The sequence below is a fragment of the Chiloscyllium plagiosum genome, unplaced genomic scaffold (assembly GCF_037043375.1).
Source record: "Chiloscyllium plagiosum isolate Xiang-an unplaced genomic scaffold, Cpla_swu_hap1 HiC_scaffold_8, whole genome shotgun sequence".
Classification (NCBI taxonomy): Eukaryota; Metazoa; Chordata; class Chondrichthyes; order Orectolobiformes; family Hemiscylliidae; genus Chiloscyllium; species Chiloscyllium plagiosum.
In genome coordinates, this window is record NW_028270146.1 from 99,335,170 (window position 1) to 99,355,643 (window position 20,474).

Below are 20,474 nucleotides of genomic sequence, written 5' to 3' on the forward strand. Positions count from 1 at the left end.
GCCAAAAAAAATTTTGGCTGTAATGTTACAGCCTTCAGAAAACTGAGGTATCCAGCATGAGAGAGCATGAATCATTTCCAATTTGCACATAATGGGTTATGTCAATCAATAAAGAGCCGTAATCAGACATTTCAGCATTTTCTCACCTTGGGCTTATGTTATTGGAAAGCACGCGAGACAGTCCAGTAAATATGACTCAACAGCTTAAAACAATGGCACTACTGTATTCTATTCTCTCTGATCTTGTATATCAAAATCCAAAATAAAGAAGAACAGAAGTTAAAAAAAAATCATCCTGTTAAAACAATCCAAAGGTCAACCTCAGTGGTTGATGAGCACCATTAATGTTGACATTGTGGTGCTGGAAAAGCACAGCAGGTCAGGCAGCATCTTAGGAGCCCTTCATCAGGAATGAGGCATGTGGGCTGGGGAGGGGGTGGGGTTGGGGCCAATGTAGCTGAGAAAGCGATAATGAAGGTGAGGGAGAAAGTGATAGGCCCAGTGGGGGGTGGTTGGAGCAGACAGATGGGAAAGGTGATGGAGAGATGAGGAGGGCAGCGCCGAGTTGGAGGCTTGGGACAGGGATCATTGCCGGGCTTGGGGGGGGGTTGGAATGAGGAAACTGTGGAAATCCACATTTATCCCACATGGTTGCAGGGTCCCAAGCCGGAATATGATACACGGGATAAGTGTGGATTTCCAGTTTGCTCATTTCCCCTCCCCCCACATTATCCCTGTCCCAAACCGTCCTCCTGACCTATTCATCACCTTTCCCATCTATTTGCTCCAACATTTCCCACCCCCCCCAACCGTCATCTGCTTTTGGTTTCTCAGATACCCTCATCCCACTCACCTCTGCTCCCATTTTTCTCTCAGCCCCCGGCCCACAAGCCTCATTCTTGATGGAAGGATTTATGCTCAAAACGTCTATTCTCCTGCTCCTCAGATGCTGTCTGATCTGTTGTGTTTTTCCAGCACCACACTCTTGACTCTGATCTCCAGTATCTACAGTCCTCACTTTCTTTGAGCACCATTAATGTGTATTTCCACCATCACTAGTCAGCAGGGACCCTGTCTGGAATACAGTACAGATGAAGAAATGATCAGGGTCAGTGCTCAATAACTACACTTGTCCGTGGATACTGGCCCACCCACACCTTATTCACAGGCCCACTGTTCTTCGAGATTAGGTCCAGTAGGTAGGGTATTCAACTGCTGAGTGCATCACAGCTCTCGCCCCATCCAGTGCTCACAATGATAATTCCTGCACAAGTAGGAGCTCGGGACTTCGCTGTTTTAAACCGTGATTTAAACTTTTATTCATGTACAAAAGGAAAGTGCAGTATCCCAGTGGCATCTCAGAGGAAGGGAATCATCTGATCCATAAAATGTCACTCAGACTGAGAGCAGACAGTGTTTGCATGTCTAACTTCAGTTGCACAGTCATAAATATACAGCCTGGTGGTCTCTCTCTCAGGAAACAACTGTACCTTTCAGATACCCCTGCATTAATATGAGGTGCCATTTCCTTCTCTCCCCCAGACATCTACCCCAGTTACTGAATGTTCAGGCCTGGGAAGGTTTTACACACACACTGTGCTTGTGGTGTGTACCTCAGTCCTCTTGCCAGTCAGCTGTAGCCCAGTTGGGCAGTGGTGAGCTGTACTCCCAGTCCAATCCCTTGTACTTCAGGGCATGCAGATACATGATCAGGTCTTTCGCAGATGGGTCCTTCCTCAGCAGCTTGCACTCGCCGCACAGATTGTCCTTCACAGGCACAGGCTTCACTTCGCGCTCACTGGCTGTGGGCTCCAAAGAGTTGTCGTCGCTAGCCTTCCCCGTTCCCTCCTCAGCCCCGTTGCTCTTCTTGTCTGCAGAAGGCTCAGTTTCGTCCACGTGGGGTGGCGTGAAGTTGGTGCTCCCTTTGTGGTCATCCTCACCAGTGCAATGGTGATCCACTTCCAAGAGATCTAGGCTCTCTTTCAACCGGTGATCGTCCACCAACGTCTTCAGCAGCTCATCGTCCGTTTTGTCTAGTGTTCCCCCTCTGCCCCTATTAGGTCCCCAGGCCTCGGTATTATAGACGGGATCATTCACAATGGGATGACCCAGGTACTGGAGGTGGACCCGGATCTGGTGGGTGCGTCCAGTGTAAGGGGAGCAGTGCACTACACTGGACACGCCGTTATAGCTCAGTTTCTGGAAAACGGTCTTGCACGGTTTCCCCTTGGGGTGCACTCGGCACACACCGACCTTGTAGGAGATGGTGAGGATGGGTTCCTCGCAGGTAATTTCACCATCTGGAAACTCGCCCTGCACTCGACACACATATTCCTTCTCCACCTGAAACAAAACAACAACAGTCAGCCAGTACCATACCTTATACATATTCTCACCCAAACTTTGATGTATGAGCAGGTAGGGAAAGAGTTAAGTTTAGGGTTGCGGTACAAAGGCTCAGCTAGCATGCCTTTCACCAGCTAAGAACTTGCAGTAAACAGTGAGGTGCTAGAGGCAAGGGTAGTGGTTTAATGAAATGAAGAACATCTATCGTGTAATGCCAGATGGCTTAATCTTTACTGTTGATGCTCGCTGATTATAATGGTCACCCAATCAATATAGATGCTGCCCTATTTGAATGCTCCCCCCCTGTAAATGACTATATAATTCCTAAAGAATCTGCTGTCTAAGAGAAGACCGAGAACTCATGTCTTTGTGTACATGGGTGATCACTCTCTCTCCAGGGCTTGGAATAAAGATGAAGAAGGTAGAGCCATACTGTTTCTCTGAGTGTTTGCTTCAACTGATATGGAAATGGGAAGACAATATTGGCGAGCCAGGTAGGAGTCCACATGAATAGTTATGATCAGACAGGGTCAGTGATCTCCTGGAACACCAGTATCTCGAGATGGTCAGGCCCACAAGATAAGATTTTAAACCTTGGTCCCTCTCAATATTCCTGTTTGTTGAAAACAGTCCCTTTGTTCAATCGCTTTCTATTCCGCAGACTCCTCGAAGGGTAATTAGTTTAGTTGAGAGACACAGTTCCATAAACGCGTTGACAAACAGGGGTTCGAGTCCCCTGGTTTAATTGTGGTTCGAGTTCCTTCAGTAAAAGGAGTTTGGAGTACGACAGACATGAGGTTTGAGGCTCTGGAGCATTTAAAAAAGAAAATTAGAAACCAGGAACTTGAAAGAAAATATCGAAACAAAATTTTGTACTTCTTTAAGTATTCACGTTTGTATCCCACATCTCCTGTTAGAAGTACTTTTCGGACAACATAGCATCACCAGGAAAAGGGGAAGAAAGTGGAGCCAGTCCACTTAGATCCTGACAGTAAAGTATAGTGACTACCAGGGAAACTTTGTCTGGGTTTTTATTGTGGGAGTCTCAGTTTCTAAGCTGTGGACTCGACCTGGCGAATCTTTGTTCTGGGGGAAGAGAGTGGCTTGCACTGTGGCGTCATGTGGTCCGTTGCGAGGGTTTTCTCTTTTTATAAGTGTAATTTCATCGAGAGGATGCAAGAAAAATAAAAACGAGAAATGCTGAAATTAAGATTGTATCAATATTTGGGTAGAAAAAGGAAGTTTCGCTGTAAATTGTGCCATGCTGAGAGTGTTTGATATTTAAATATTTTAGTTTGTTAAACTACTGGTTCAGAAAATCCTTTTAAGTGACTGTTTTGCCTTGTTTGAACCAGGATCTCAATTTAGTGTGTTCTGTGGTCTATGTAATAGGGCAGATTTTGATTTTTTTACATTAATATTATACATTAGGTCATTTTTAAAATTATCAAATATGTCACCTTAAAACAAATTGATTGACGACCTTGAGCCCCTGATTTGTTTGAAATTCTACAACAATCATCTGGCTAAAGCATGACTAAAGTATTGTGTTAAAATACCTTTGCTGTTTTTTTAAAATGCAGAGTGTTCACAAAAAAGAATGCATTTTAATTTTGATGTTTTAAGATTTTAGAGAACACAGACCTTGAGGCTGAGCTGTTTAAGCTCTGTCAATTATTGTTAAGACTTCATTGCCCCCCCTTAAAAATACAAATTCAAAGAATGCTAATCTCTACAAAAAGTTGCCACTGTAATTCTGACTTTTATTTGGGAACTTTCATTTGGAGAACATACTTTAATATATTCTGTTTTTGTTCCCCATGAAAATTTGAGATTTAAATCTGAACTGAAACTGCCTCTTCGATGGCTAAAGCACAGGGAATAATTTGTTGTTTCCTTGCTGTTACAGATTTTTGAAATACTTTTCCTGACAGCTTTCACATTAGCCAAGTATCAATTTGTTAAAGGAAAATAATTTTTGAATAACCTGAATGAGGTCCCCCGAGGGTTTGATTTTAGGACCATTGATTGTTATTTATAAGTGACTGAATTGTTCAGGCAGTACAATTTAGAACATAGAACATTACAGCGCAGTACAGGCCCTTCGGCCCTCGATGTTGCGCCGATCTGTAATACCAATCTGAAGCCCATCTAACCTACACTATTCCATGTACGTCCATATGCTTGTCCAATAACGGCTTAAATGTACTTAAAGTTGGCGAATCTACTACCATTGCAGGCAAAGCATTCCATACCCTTACTACTCTGAGTAAAGAATCTATCTCTGACATCTGTACTATATCTATCACCCCTCAATTTAAAGCTAGGCCCCCTCGTGCTCACCGTCACCATTCTTGGAAAAAGGCTCTCCTTGTCCACCCTATCTAACCCTCTGATTATTTTATATGTCTCTATTAAGTCACCTCTCAACCCTCTTCTCTCCAACGAAAACAGCCTCAAGTCCCTCAGCCTTTCCTCATAAGACCTTCCCTCCATACCAGGCAACATCCTAGTAAATCTCCTCTGCATCCTTTCCAAAGATTCCACATCCTTCTTATAATGCAGTGACCAGAGCTGTACACAATACTCCCCAAGTGCGGCCGCACCAGAGTTTTGTACAGCTGTAGCATAACCTCACGGTTCCAGAACACGATTAATAAAAGCTAAAACACTGTATGCCTTCTTAACAACCCTGTCAACCTGGGTGGCAACTTTCAAAGATCTGTGTACCTGGACACTGAGATCTCTCTGCTCATCTACACTACCAAGAATCTTACTGGTTACTCCGACCAAAGTGAATCACCTCACACTTGTCCGCATTAAACTCCATTTGCCAGCTCTCAGCCCAGCTCTGCAGCTTATCAATGTCTCTCTGTAACCTACAACATCCTTCGTCACTATCCACAACGCTACCGACTTTAATGTCGTCTGCGAATTTACTAACACACCCTTCTACGCCCTCATCTAGGTCATTTATAAAAATGACGAACAGCAGTGGACCCAACACCGACCCTTGCGGTACATCACTGGTAACTGGACTCCAGGATAAACATTTCCCATCAACCACCACCCTCTGTCTTCTTTCGGCAATCCAATTACTTATCCAAACTGCTATATCTCCCACAATCCCATTCCTGCGCATTTTGTACAATAGCCTACTGTGTGGAACCTTATCAAACGCCTTGCTGAAATCCAAATATACCACATCAACTGATTTACTCTCATCTACCTGTTTGGTCACCTTCTCAAAGAACTCAATAAAGGTTTGTGAGGCACGACCTACCCTTCACAAAACCGTGCTGACTATCCCTAATCAAATTATTCTTTACGAGATGATTATAAATCCTATCTCTTATAACCTTTTCCAACACTTTACCAACAACTGAAGAAAGACTCACTTGCCTATCATTAACAGGATTGTCGCCAATTCCCTTCTTGAACAGGGGAACCACATTTACTATCATCCAGTCTTCTGGCACTATTCCTGTAGACAATGACGATTTAAAGATCAATGCCAAAGGTTCGGCAATGTCCTCCCTGGCTTCCCAGAGGATCCTAGGATAAATCCCATCCGGCCCAGGGGACTTATCTATTTTCACACTTTGCAGGATTTCTAGTACCTCTTCTTTGTGAACCTCAATCACACTTCGTCTAGTAGCCTGTATCTCAGTAATCTCCTCGACAACACTGTCGTTTTCTAGAGTGAATACTATCGAAAAATATTCATTTATTCCTCTATCTCCTCTGACTCCACACACAACTTCCCACTACTATCCTTGATTGGCCCGAATCTTACTCGTCATTCTTTTATTCCTTAAATACCGATAGAAAGCCTTAGGGTTTACCCCGATCCTATCCGCCAACAACTTCTCATGTCTCCTCCTGGCTCTTCTGAGCTCTATCTTTAGGTCTTTTCTGGCTACCTTGTAACCCTCAAGCGCCCTGAGCCTTCACATCTCATCCTAACATAAGCCTTCTTCTTCCTCTTGACCAGAGATTACACTTCCTTCGTAAACCACGGCTCCCGCGCTCTACAGCTTCCTCCCTGCCCGACAGATACATACTTATCTAGGACACACAGTAGCTTTCCCTTGAATAAGCTCCACATTTCTAATGTGCCTGTCCCCTGCAGTTTCCTTCCCCATCCTATGCATCCTAAATCTTGCCTAATTGCATCGTAATTGCCTTTCCCCCAGGTGTAACTCTTGCCTAGTGCTATCCACCGATCCCTTTCTATCACTAAAGTAAACATAACAAAATTATGATCACTATCACCAAAGGTCTCACCTACTTCCAAGTCTAACACCTGGCCGGGCTCATTACCCAGTACTAAATCTAATGTGGCTTCGCCCCTAGTTGGCCTGTCTACGTACTGTGTCAGGAAGCCCTCCTGCACACACTGGACAAAAACTGACCCATCTATAGTACTTGTACTGTAGTGATCCCAGTCAATATTTGGAAAGTTGAAGTCGCCCACAACAACTACCCTGTCTCTCTCACTCCTATCGAGAATCATCTTTGCTATCCTTTCCTCTACATCTCTGGAACTATTCGGAGGCCTATAGAAAACTCCCAACAGGGTGACCTTTTCCTGCCCATACTACCTCAGTTGACGAATCCCCCAAACATCCTTTCTGCAACTGTAATACTGTCCTTGACCAACAGTGCCACACCTCCCACTCTTACCATCTTCTCTTTTCTTACTGAAACATCTAAATCCTGGAACCTGCAACAACCATTCCTGAACCTGCTCTAACCATGTCTCCAAAAGGCCACAACATCGAAGTCCCAGGTACCAACCCATGCTGCAAGTTCACCCACCTTATTCCGGATGCTCCTGGCGTTGAAGTAGACACACTTCAAACCAACTTCTTGCTTGCCGGTGACATCTTGCGTCCCTGAAACTTGATTTTGGACCTCCCTACTCTCAACCTTTTCTATACTTGAACTACAATTTTGGTTCCCACCCCCCCTGCTGGATTAGTTTAAACCCACACCAACAGCCTTCGCGAATTTCTCTCCCCAGGATATTGGTATCCCTCTGGTTCAGAAGAAGACCATCCTGCTTGTAGAGGTCCCACCTATCCCAGAAAGACCCCCAATTATCCAAGAATCCAAAACCCTCCCTCCTGCACCATCCCTGTAGCCACGTGTTCAACTCCTCTCTCTCCCTATTCCTTGCCTCACTAGCACGTGGCATGGGGAACAAACCAGAGACAACAACACTGTTCGTCCTAGCTCTAAGCTTCCATCCTAGCTCCCTGAATTTCTGTCTTAAATCCCCATCTCTCTTCCTACCTATGTCGTTGGGGCCTATGTGGACCATAACTTGGGGCTGCTCCCCTTCCCCTACAAGGATCCCAAAAACACGATCAGAGACATCACGAACCCTGGCACATGGGAGGCAACACACCAACAGTGAGTCTCTCTTGTCCCCACAGAACCTCCTATCTGTCCCCCTAACTATGGAGTCCCCAATAACTACTGTTCTGCTCCTCGTCCCCTTTCCCTTCTGAGCAGCAGGGACAGACTCTGTGCCAGAGCTCTGTACCCCACTGCTTTCCCCTGGTAAGTCATTCCCCCCCAAACAGTATACTTATTGTTGAGGGGAATGGCCACAGAGGATCCCTGCACTGCCTGCCGATTCCCTTTCCGTCCCCTGACTGTAACCCATTTGCCTTTTTCTTGTACCTTAGAGTGACTACCTCCCTGTAACTCCTCTCAATAGCCCCCTCTGCCTCCCCAACGATCCGAAGTTAATTCAGCTCCAGCTCCAATTCCCTAATGCGGTTTGAGGAGCTGGAGTTGGGTGCACTTCCCGCAGATGTAGTCAGCAGGGACACTAGTGGTGACCCTTACCTCCCACATTCTGCAGGAGTAACATTCAACTGCCCTAACTTCCATTCCCACTATTCTAAATTCCCAGAGACTGTCGAAAAAATAAGGAATTAAAAAAAAAACTCGTTACCTTACCAATCTGGCGCACAGCTCCTGTTTTTGGATTAGAGGAGGAGGAAGGATGGGAGACACTACCTGAGTAGTGTTTCGGGTAACACAACCACACAAATATATGACTTCCTAGAAGTCCTTCGCTCCTCCCTCGCACCTCTCGGCAAATGGAGGCCCGACTCGCGAGGCAAGTCCCTTTTAATGCGGGAAAACTCACCCTTCCTGGCAGCCCTTGCTTCACTACTCCTCTTTATGGATTGTATAAAACTTGATAATGTCATAAATAGTGAACAGAGTAACAGACTTCAGGACAACTGAGAATGTTGAAATAGGCAGACACAATTTAGTGTAGCTAAATGTGTGACTGTTTTCATATTGATACCCACCTTGGCAAGGAAGCAATAATAGAGGAAATGCAAAGATACTTTCAGCAGCTAACAGTCTCTAGAGTTTCTCCATTCACAGATAAAGCACTCCTTCGGAACACCGCCCGCCCCTCCACAATCTGATCCAATGGATTCAATCAGCTACCCAATCATGAGCAAGAAAAGTGAAGAAGCTAACAATGGTGATGAGGAGGTTCGTACGCTTTTTGTCAGTGGCCTTCCAATGGACATTGAACTACGTGAGCTTTACCTTCTCTTTCAATCATTTAAAGGGATATGAAGGTTCACTGATCAAGCTAACATCAACACAGCCAGGTGGCTTTGTTACATTTGACAGCAGAGTGGGAGCAGAAGCAGCAAATATTGCTGCGTTCACCTACCCTGCTGCTGCAGCTGCCACACTTCATGCTCAGATGCGCTAGTATCCTCCGTCCGAAGCATCTCCACAAGAATGGAAGTCTAGTCAGTTTTGTTAAATATTTAAATGCCCTTATCCAAGAATTCAGATTTCTCCATGGAGTGACGTGCAAGGACAGACTGGATTTTGTTTTCAGGTTGGACTTTACTGAAGATGATTTTGGATAACTGGCTCGTTTCCTCTCAACTTGGAGGGGATGGAGTAGTCACTAAGGACTGTGGGTTTAAGAACTTTGCTGGTGAACTTTTTTCCCCACGGGAGGATCTTGCAGATTCTATTACTGCATGGACTAGTATTTTTTGTTGTTATAATCACTGCATGTTGCGTGTCAATAACTTGCTTAAGTACTGGCAGTTAGATTCTTGGGAAGAAGGTGGTACTGTCATCTAGGTGGTTATCATGAAATGATAAGAGGGAATGAGAATGTGTATAAGGTATGAGCAGGTAGGGAAAGAGTTAAGTTTAGGGTTGTGGGACAAAAGCTCAGCTAGCATGACTTCCACCAGATGAGAACTTGCAGTAAACAGTGAGGCGCAGGAGGCAAGGGTTGTGGTTTAGCAAGGTGGAGAACATCTATCGTGTAATGCCAGATGGTTTAATCTTTACTGTTGATGTTTGCTGATTGTAACAGTCACCCAATCAATATAGTTGTTGTCTTATTTGGATGCTGTTCCCTGTAAGCGACTATAATTCCTTAAGAATCTGCTATTTGAGAGAAAACTGAGAACTCATGTCTTTGTGTACATGGGTGATCACTCTCTCTCCAGGGCTTGGAATAAAGATAAAGGCGGCAGAGCCATACTGTGTCTCTGAGTGTTTGCTTCAACTGATACGGAAACGGGACAACATGGGCATACAAGGAAGGATCACCAGTGATTCAGATCAGAGACCATGTCAATGGTCTCAATCCTCCCCATTCCAAACCCAAAACTCATGCCCCGTCACTCTTGTATCACTGACAGCCATGCTTTCAGTCATCTCAGCCCCACTCTACCCAAATCCCTGATCTTATGTCACTCCATTTGATCCACCATGATCCTCCAAACAGCATCCCAACCAGACCAAGGCCCACACCTTATTTCTGTAACCCCACGTTGCCCGTGGCTAACCCACCTAACATGCACATCCCATAACACAATGGGTAATTTAGCATGGCCAATCCTTCTAACCTGCACATCTTTGGACTGTGGGAGGAAACTGGAGAAACTGGAAGAAACTCTTACAGACACAAGGAGAACATGCAAACTTCACACAGATAGTCACCCAAGGGTGGAATCAAATCTGGACCCATGGTACTATGAGGCAGCAGTGCTAACCACTGAGCCACCATGCCACCCATTTATGATAATTCTTAAAGTCCAGCCCTAAGGAAAAGCATTAGATACCCCCATTACACACTCCCTTACATCAAAGGATAGGAAAGGGGACTGGATCTGTGGAGCTGACTCCCTACCTCCGCTTTCCCCATTTCTACTATCTATGGATTTTTGGTGTGGTATTCTCCTCATCCAGACATGCAGGGGAATAGAAGGGCTGGCAGCTCTTCAATAACAGAGAGGATCAAGGGCATAAACAATCCATATTACAGCCAGCACGAAACTCCAGCACCAGATCAAGAGATGGTGACTGGGATTGGAAATCTTGGCTGCTACTCCCCAGTGCTCTCTTGTGCATAAGCTTCGAGTTCAATGTTAGTCTCAGAACATCTGTGCCAAAACTCTCCAGTCTGAGATGGCAGGTCACATGCTTGAGTCTCTTTCCAGGGATTCAAGCACATAATCTGGGCTGACAAATGAAGTGCAGCACTGAGGGAATGTACCATTTTCAGAGGAACATATATCACAGTGAGCTTTCACCTGATCTTTCAGGGGAGTTTGTAGGATTAAATAATGATCTCATATCAAAAGGCAGTTATCATAAATTGAATTGAATTGAATTTCACATTCATCGTGATGGAGAGAAGAGTGGGTGTAAACCTAGTGTTTTAAAATGAAAGAAAGGCAATGAGGGTATGAAGATAGTGCTGGCCAAAGTGAACTGGAAAATAAATAGGTAAAGGATAAATCAGTAGAAAGGCAATGGCAGACACTTCCGGAGATATGTCACAATGTTCAGTGAGAAAGAAAGATCTTGGAGATTTGACAGAATGGATACTGACAGAATGCTCCTTATGAGAGACAGTTTAAAAAAAAAACTTGCATTAATATGGAGAACAGGAGAAATTATTTTTTCCAAGATTTGTCTTCTGTAGAGAGCAATGGAGGCCAGATTAATGAATTTTTTTTTGAGGCAGAATTAGACAGATTCTTGTTTGACAGGGGGGTGGAGGGGGCAAGACATTAGATAAGCCATGATCTTGTCAAGTGGCTCAACAGCAGCTCGAGAGGATAAATAGCCTACTCTTGTTCCTGGTTTGAGTTTCCAGCCAAATGAGGAATATATCCATTATCAAATTATCCCTTGAACAATATTGTTAAAACAGATTATTTGGTCTTGATCACATTGTTGTTTGTGGGAGCGTGTCGTGGGTAAAGTGGCTGCCACACTTGCTACATTTAAAACAATAACTACATTTCAGAAAGTACTTCATTAGCTTCAAAAGCCTAAGGGACGTGCTGAGACTGTGAAAGAGATTATGGAAGTGCATGCCAACAGAGATTAGTAAAGTTCTGACTGACAATGGTTTGCACAGCATAACTGGGGATCACCTGAGATCTGAATATTTGAAGCCAACATCGAGACTTGGCCCGAGTTACTTTACAGTCCGTCTCTCACTCTCTCATGCACACACGCGCCATACCTGTCTCTCTCGGACTTGCTGGTCCATTTTCTTCGAGACCTCGACTGTCTTGGCGAACATGAGGACCCCAGAGGCGAGCCTGTCCAGACGGTGAATAGTGTGCAGCTCTGTCAGGCCATGCTCTTTTCCCAGTATAAAGATGACAGTGTTATGTCGGAACCGGCCACAGGGGTGCACAGGAATGGAAGCCGGTTTATCCACCACCACGACTTCCTGGTTCTGGGTCAGTATCGTTAATGGCTGATCAGTAACAGGAGGCTCATGCCTGTGCACTGTGTTCCTCATGAAATCATTGTTCTAAGACACATCAGAAGAAACCATTAGTACTGATGAGCATTGTTTTCTCCAAATTTCTCTCTGCAGGCCGCAGATTGTGCACTAAGTTACGCAGCACGTTCCAGATTGCTGCGAGACTGCACACATCCACATTGCTCAGGAAAAACACGAGTATCCTGCCAGCTCCTCACACCAATCAAACCGTTGCAGGCTGAATAAAATGGCAACTTCACATGTCAGACACAAAACTGCATGGCAGCAAACACTGACCAAGAGAAGAACCTCTCATGGCCCCAAGAGCCCTGACTCTGGTCAGGGAGGGCTCTCAATGCCATTCTATCCACATTGTGACTGTATGGTGTGGAATCAGCCTGAAGGTGCCTCAGAGAACAGCCCAGTCACAATCACTTAGCAGTGCTCAACACGATCAATGAAGAATTTGTTCAAGGAACCAATCCCACTACTGGCTTTAAACCACACGAGGCAGAGGGGAACATTCTAAAAAGGAGAAAGGGGAATTTTCATAGATGGCCCTTCAGCCCATCAAGTTTATTATGACAAAATTACATTAGTTCCACTTTCCTGCACTTGGTCCATGCCTTTTTGCTCCTCTTTCTCCTAACACAAGATTTGGCAGGGAAATAATTATGGTTCACTGACCACAAGAAAAGGTGGATTAGGGTTTCCTCCTAGTGGCTTCATTGGGCAAAGATACCAGCCAATGAAAAACTAAACTCTGCATCATCCAAAGTGGCCTGTTAATAATCTAATTGTACTCAAATGGACAGACCTGCTTGTTTATGAAGCAATACCATTACAGAAGTTAACCAGAGCAAGAGAACAAACACTTTTATGATCAGCTACCCATGTGTACTCCATTAGTCAGAATCATGCTAATCAACAACTAACTTGCAGAGAGGCCAATCCAGTTAATACAGAAGACAGCCTGCTCCCATAGACAGAGACCTGTGCCTGGGCTCCTCCTACAGATGCTGACCTGTGCATGGGGACTCCCAACAATCATTGGTGAGGTCTGAAGAGGTTCCAGAGAAAGGTATGGGTCACATTGCAATTTGATGTGCAAGTGCAGATAAGTTAATTGTTGTTTTAAGTCTGTCCAAGAGAAAGGTTGCAGTAATGAGTATAGTGGATTCTTTCTTGATTATGTGTTTTTGGAGATAAGTCTCTTGATTAAACTTAAAATATAAGCCATAGTTATTAATTTAACCTGGGGTTGTGTTTGCAGAGGAATAAGACGGTGTTATTTTCTGGGTCTGTAGATTGTGAAGGAGCAAATATGGCCTTTGCAGTGATATGTACTTCTTGTCAGATGTGGGAATTTAAAGAGAGTTTAAGGGTTACTGCGGATTATATCTGCCATAAATGCTGTTGGATGCGAATCTTATCAGATCGAGTGGATCTCTTGGAGAGACAGATAGAAGTGATGAAGAATTTACAACAGCAACAGTATGTGATGGATGGCAGTTATAGGAAGGGGGGAAAGTCTCAGATACAGTCACATAGATGGGTTAACTCCAGGAAGGGTGAGAGAGGTTGGCACCTAGGACAGAAGTCTTTTGTGGATATACCCATTTCAAACAGGTATGCTGTTTTGGAAAATGTAAGGGGTGATGGATTCTCAGGGGAACGTAGCACAAACAGCCAAGTTTCTGGTATTGAGACTGGCTCTAATGCAACGAGGGGTACGTCGGCTTCCAAGAGATCAATTGTGTTAGGGGATTCTGTAGTCAGAGGTACAGACAGACGTTTCTGTGGCCAGCAGAGAAAAAGCAGGATGGTGTGGTGTTTCCCTGGTGCCAGGATCAAGGATGTCTCAGAGGGTGCAGAATGTTCTCACGGGGGATGAGAGGCCAGCAAGAGGTCGTTGTCCACATTGGAACCAATTGCATAGGAAGGGAAAAGGTTGAGATTCTGAAGGGAGATTAGAGAGTTAGGCAGGAATTTAAAAAGGAGGTCCTCAAGGGTAGTAATATCTGGATTACTCCCAGTGCTACGAGCTAGTGAGGGCAGGAATAGGAGGATAGAGCAGATGAATGCATGGCTGGTGTATGGGAGAAGGATTCACATTTTTGGATCATTGGAATCTCTTTTGGGGTAGAAGTGACCTGTACAAGAAGGACAGATTGCACCAAATTGGAAGGAGACTAATATACTGGCAGGGAAATTTGCTAGAACTGCTTGGGAGGATTTAAACTAGTAAGGTGGGGGGGTGGGACTTAGGGAGATAGTGAGGAAAGAGATCGATCTGAGACGGGGACAGCTGAGAACAGAAGTGAGTCAAACAGTCAAGGCAGGCAGGGACAAGGTAGGACTAATAAATTTATTTCAATGCAAGGGGCCTAACAGGGAAGGCAGATGAACTCAGGGCATGGTTAGGAACATTTTGACTGGGATATCAGCAATTACAGAAACATGGCTCAGGGATGGGCAGGACTGGCAGCTTAATGTTCCAGGATACAAATGCTACAGGAAGCATAGAAAGGGAGGCAAGAGAGGAGGGGGAGTGGCATTTTTGATAAGGGATAGCATTACAGCTGTGCTGAGGGAAGATATTCCTGGAAATACATCCAGGGAAGTTACTTGGGTGGAACTGAGCAATAAGAAAGGGATGATCACCTTTATTGGGATTGTATTATAGACCCCCCATTAGTCAGAGGGAAGTTGAGAAACAAACTTGTAAGGAGATCTCAGCCACTTGTAAGAATAATAGGGTAGTTATGGTAGGGGATTTTAACTTTCCAAACATCGACTGGGACGTTAGTGTTAAACGTTTAGATGGAGAGGAATTTCTTAAGTGTGTACAAGACAATTTTCTGATTCAGTATGTGGATGTACCTACTAGAGAAGGTGCAAAACTTGACCTACTCTTGGGAAGTAAGAAAAGGCAGGTGACTGAGGTGTCAGTGGGGGAGCACTTTGGGGCCAGCGACCATAATTCTATTTGTTTTAAAATAGTGATGGAAAAGGATAGACCAGATCTAAAAGTTGAAGTTCTAAATTGGAGAAAGGCCAATTTTGACGGTATTAAGCAAGAACTTTCGAAAGCTGACTGGAGGCAGATGTTCGTAGGTAAAGGGACGGCTGGAAAATGGGAAGCCTTCAGAAATGAGATAACAAGAATCCAGAGAAAGTATATTTCTGTCAGGGTGAAAGGGAAGGCTGGTAGGTATAGGGAAATCTGATGACTAAAGAAATTGAGGGTTTGGTTAAGAAAAAGATAGGATAGATTGAGTGAATCCTTAGAAGAATATAAAGAAAGTTGGAGTATACTTAAGAAGGAAATCAGGAGGGCAAAACGGGGACATGAGATAGCTTTGGCAAATAGAATTAAGGAGAATCCAAAGAGGTTTTTACAAATATATTAAGGACAAAAGGGTAACTCGGGAGAGAATAGGGCCCCTCAAAGATCAGCAAGGCAGCCTTTGTGTGGAGCCGCAGAAAATGGGGGAGATACTAAATGAATATTTTGCATCAGTATTTACTGTGGAAAAGGATATGGAAGATATAAACTGTAGGGAAATAGGTGGTGACATCTTGCAAAATGTCCAGATTACAGGGGAGGACATGCTGGATGTCTTGAAACGGTTAAAAAAGTCGATAAATCTCCAGGACCTGATCAGGTGTACCCGAGAACTTTGTGGGAAGCTAGAGAAGTGATTGCTGGGCCTCTTGCTGAGATACTTGTATCATCGATAGCAACAGGAGAGGTGCCGGAAGACTGGTTGGCAAATGTAGTGCCACTGTTTAAGAAGAGCGGTAAAGACAAGCCAGGGAACTATAGACCGGTGAGCCTGATCTCGGTGGTGGGCAAGTTGTTGGAGGGAATTCTGAGGGACAGGATGTACATGTATTTGGAAAGGCAAGGACTGATTCGGGATAGTCAACATGGCTTTGTGCATGGGAAATCATGTCTCACAAACTTGATTGAGTTTTTTGAAGAAGTAACAAAGAAGATTGAGGGCAGAGCAGTAGATGTGATCTATATGGACTTCAGTAAGGCGTTCGACAAGGTTCCCCATGGGAGACCGATTAGCAAGGTTAGATTTCACGGGATACAGGGAGAATTAGCTATTTGGATACAGAACTGGCTCAAAGGTAGAAGACAGAGGGTGGTGGACGGTTGTTTTTCACACTGAAGGCCTGTGACCAGTGGAATGCCACAAGGATCGGTGCTGGGCCCTATACTTTGTCATTTACATAAATGATTTGGATGCGAATATAAGAGGTACAGTTAGTAAGTTTGCAGGTGACATCTAAATTGGAGGTGTAGTGGACAGCGAAGAAAGTTACCTCAGATTACAACAGGATCTGGATCAGATGGGCCAATGGGCTGAGAAGTGGCAGATGGAGTTTAATTCAGATAAATGTGAGGTGCTGCATTTTGGGAAAGGAAATCTTAGCAGGACTTCTACACTTCATGGTAAGGTCCTAGGGAGTGTTGCTGAACAAAGAGACCTTGGAGTGCAGGTTCATAGCTCCTTGAAAGTGGAGTCGCAGGTAGATAGGATAGTGAAGGCGGCGTTTGGTATGCTTTCCTTTATTGGTCAGAGTATTGACTACAGACGTTGGGAGGTCATGTTGCGGCTGTACAGGACATTGGTTAGGCCACTGTTGGAATGTTGCGTGCAATTCTGGTCTCCTTCCTATTGGAAAAATGTTGTGAAACTTGAAAGGGTTCAGTAAAGATTTACAAGGATGTTGCCAGAGTTGGAGGATTTGAGCTATAGGGAGAGGCTGAACAGGCTGGGGCTGTTTTCCCTGGAGCGTCGGAGGCTGATGGGTGACCTTATAGAGGTTTACAAAATCATGAGGGGCATAGGTAGGATAAACAGACAAAATCTTTTCCTTGGGGTCGGGGATTCCAGAACTAGAGGGCATAGGTTTAGGGTGAGAGGGGAAAGATATAAAAGAGACCTACGGGGCAAATTTTTCACGCAGAGGGTGGTACATGTATGGAATGAGCTGCCAGAGGAAGTGATGGAGGCTGGTTCAATTGCAACATTTGAGGTAGTTGGATGGGTATATGAATAGGATGGGTTTGGAGGGATATGAGCCGGGTGCTGGCAGGTGGGACTAGATTGGGTTGGGATTTCTGATTGGCGTGGACAGGTTGGACCGAAGGGTCTGTATCCACGTGTACATCTCTATGACTTTACTGAAGCTGGTAAACAACAGCATCAAATCCGAAAAGCATACCTTTAGGACTGTATTAAGGTCTGCAGTTTCCTCATTAAGACGGATTCGGCCAGCTTTAGCAGCCTGGCTGTAATACTCGATTGGTTCAATGCGGAACTCAGAGCTGAACACTTCCCGCAGTGTCTTTCCAACCCAGCGGCCTTTACAGTATGTCTGGAAATCAAAGTAGTATGGAAAGACCTTCCTCAATCCATTCTCAAAGTAATACTGGGTCTCTGAAGGGCAAGGCAAAGGAAAGAAGATTTTCAGTTCAATTACAAGTCATTGGTGCATTTTAATAATCAGCAAAGACACTGCATCGCACACTTTTCCCACTTGTCTCCAGCCTACCTCCCTTCTCTTCTGAACTAGCTTTCACACCTGTGGAGTCCTGGGTTAGTTAGCCAGCACCCAGTCCTTTTGTTTCTCCACATGTATTCCTCAACATCAGGCTATTCACCTGTGAAGACTGCATGCCTGAACTCTATTTCTGCCGGCAAGCACTTTTCATGGAGGGTTGTGGCTGAACTGGAGCCCCGACTGTTCATGTCCCTCCTGAACTTGATGGACTCTTCCAGGACAGACCAGGGATGGTCAGGATTAGTGACTCGGGAACAGGGTGGCGAGTGACTTTATGTCTCGACTTTCTGCCCTCAGCTCTCCAACTCACCATCCAAGTCACTGGTTGACTCCAATAAACTTCCCCCCCCCCCCCCCCTCCATTCTCAGCAAATGGAAGAACACAACACAAATGCACAAGGCATTGTTTGCAACCATCTTTAGTCAAAAACACTGTGCAAACAATCCAGTTGAGCCTCCCCTAGGCCCCAAGCATCACAGGCAAGACAGTACTGTTGACAGCATTGTACACAGCCAAAGCCCAGGTTGGGGGGTGGTAGATGCAGAATGGCAAAAAGGTGCTAGGGGAAGCAGTGTTTTAACCATTTGGAGTCAGATGTACAGCATGGATACAGACCCTTCAGTCCAACTCGTCCATGCTGACCAGATATCCCAACCCAATATAGTCCCACCTGCCAGCACCCAGCCCATATCCTACCAAACCCTTCCTATTCATATACCCATCCAAATGCCTCTTAAATGTTGCATTGTACATGCCTCCACCACTTCTTCTGGCAGCTCATTCCATACATGTACCACCCTCTGTGTGAAAAAGTTACCCCGTAGGTCTCTTTTATATCTTTCACTTCTCACCCTAAACCTATACCCTCTAGTTCTGGATTCCCTGACCCCAGGGAAAAGACTTTGCCTATTTACGCTATCCAACCCCTCATAATTTTGTAAACCTCTATCAGGTTTCCTGACTAAATAAAAGCTAAAAACAGAAGAGATAACAGTAATGTAATGATGTCTGAAAAGAAATAATGTGTCTATTACAATAGTTATAAAAATAAAAAAGGGCCCGCCCCTCTCATTTCACGCCTCGGTAGATAAAGTGATACAATAAGATTATTGTGTTCATGGAGGGGCCCGCCCGCACTCCTTACCGTTGAAATGCTGATGGCCGAAGCTGATGCCCAGATTCTTCTTCCCGGGAGGGGGCACGTAGCGGTCGCCCTTGCCTTTCTTGTTTCTCAGCTTTTTAGTCGGCGGTTGACCGTGACCCTGAAGCCCGAGTGCCGACTCCTCCTCCTCCTCTTCCTCGATCTTCTTGCGCTTGTCGCTCCCGCCGACAACCGAAGCGGCGCCGCTCATCCTCGCAGCGTTCAACCGCACTGCAGACAGGCAGCAACGTGGGCACCACATGGCAACTACGGGCCTTCGGGATTTTCGGGCGCCGAGAATCCGAGAAGGACCTCCGCCCCGTTGGACTAAGGGGAGGGACGGGGGTGGGAGAGAATGCGTCCTAATATGTGCCTGAACAAGTATTCACATTTCCAACTTTCAAAAGAAAACTCGACACCAGGTAACCACTGAATCCCTGCAGCCAGGTTTCAAGCCAACCCTAAATAGAAATACTAGAACTAAGAGGTGGATTGAGTCATTCGTTTTCGTCCAAATACTTTAGATCCTGATTCCAATTACACCTTTTTCTTCATGTTCCTCCACTCACCCAACAAAAATCTAACTCGGTGTGCAAAACTCTTAATTGATTGTTCAGTTTTGAAGGGAAGAGACCCCACCCCAATCCATGATTTCAATTTTAAGCTAATGATGTGGAGATGCCGGTGTTTGACTGGAAATAGAACCAGTCTGACTCAAAATTGGGATACAGACAAACTCTAACTTCAAACCTTTAATGCATTGTCTGAGCTGAGATGTCACTTTTTAATATATAAAACCTTAAGTTATTGCGAGAATGTAACTTAAAAGAAGTTCTGGGGTTGACATATTAATGAACTGAAACCCATTTTAAAAGATGAAAGACTCAACAACAATCTAGGTTTGTTCAATGTATCATTTCAGATGCATCATACTGTAATCGTTTGCTGTAAATTCTGAGTCTTATGATCCTCTTCCAAAAGCAAGTGCTTCCAAATAAACCTGTTGGACTATAACCTGGTGTTGTGTAATTTTTCACTTTGTCCAATTTTAAGGTTAGACGCAATTATTGTTTTCACTGTCCAGCCTATCAAATCAGGCAGTCGTATGGGACCATGCCCCCTACTATCTTCCATCATCTTCTATAAGAGTGATCCTGAGAACGAAGGGCTTGTTGTTTGAGGATCACGTGAAGATTTTGGGTCTGTACTCGATGGATTTTAGAAAGATGAGGGGGATCTCATTGAAACTTACAGAAAACTGAGAGCCCTGGATAGAATGGACATAGAGATGTTTTCACTAATAAGAGAGCAGGACCCAAGGGTACAGTCTGAGTGAAGGGATGACCCTTTAGAATTGAGATGAAGAGGAATTTCTTCAGCCAGAAGGTGGTAAACCCATTGCCGCAGAAGGCTGTGGAGGCAAGTCATTGAGTGTATTTAAGACAAAGATAGATTAGTAAGGGGATTAAGGCTTACAGGGAGAAGGCAGGTGAATGGGGTTAAGATACATATCAACCATAATTAAATGGTGGAGCAGACTTGATATTCCAAGTGGCCTAATTATGCTCACATTCTTATTTTCCAGGGTGTTCAAAGATGCT

The 20,474-nt window shown here is 44.7% G+C and overlaps 1 protein-coding gene across 1 annotated transcript; it reads right to left on the reverse strand.

The window, feature by feature from the left end:
• Nucleotides 1–204: 204 nt before the first annotated feature.
• On the reverse strand, nt 205–20,273 carry rpusd2 (RNA pseudouridine synthase domain containing 2). Its single transcript, XM_043698302.2, has 4 exons — nt 18,877–20,273; nt 17,393–17,607; nt 11,900–12,196; nt 205–2,343 (listed from the first exon to the last, which is right to left on the reverse strand). Exons 1-4 carry the CDS (start codon nt 19,133–19,135, stop codon nt 1,615–1,617), a joined length of 1,500 nt encoding a protein of 499 aa, XP_043554237.1. The 5' UTR covers nt 19,136–20,273; the 3' UTR covers nt 205–1,614.
• Between the last annotated feature and the right edge of the window lie 201 nt (nt 20,274–20,474).

Bases quoted from the DNA above. Each gene is read 5' to 3' on its own strand.
- rpusd2 (XM_043698302.2), bottom strand. From the start codon at position 19,135: ATGTGGTGCCCACGTTGCTGCCTGTCTGCAGTGCGGTTGAACGCTGCG. The intron at 17,608-18,876 runs GTAAGGAGTGCG...CTTGCCCTTCAG, and splicing joins CGGCCATCAGCATTTCAACG to AGACCCAGTATTACTTTGAG. The intron at 12,197-17,392 runs GTATGCTTTTCG...GATGTGTCTTAG, and splicing joins ACCTTAATACAGTCCTAAAG to AACAATGATTTCATGAGGAA.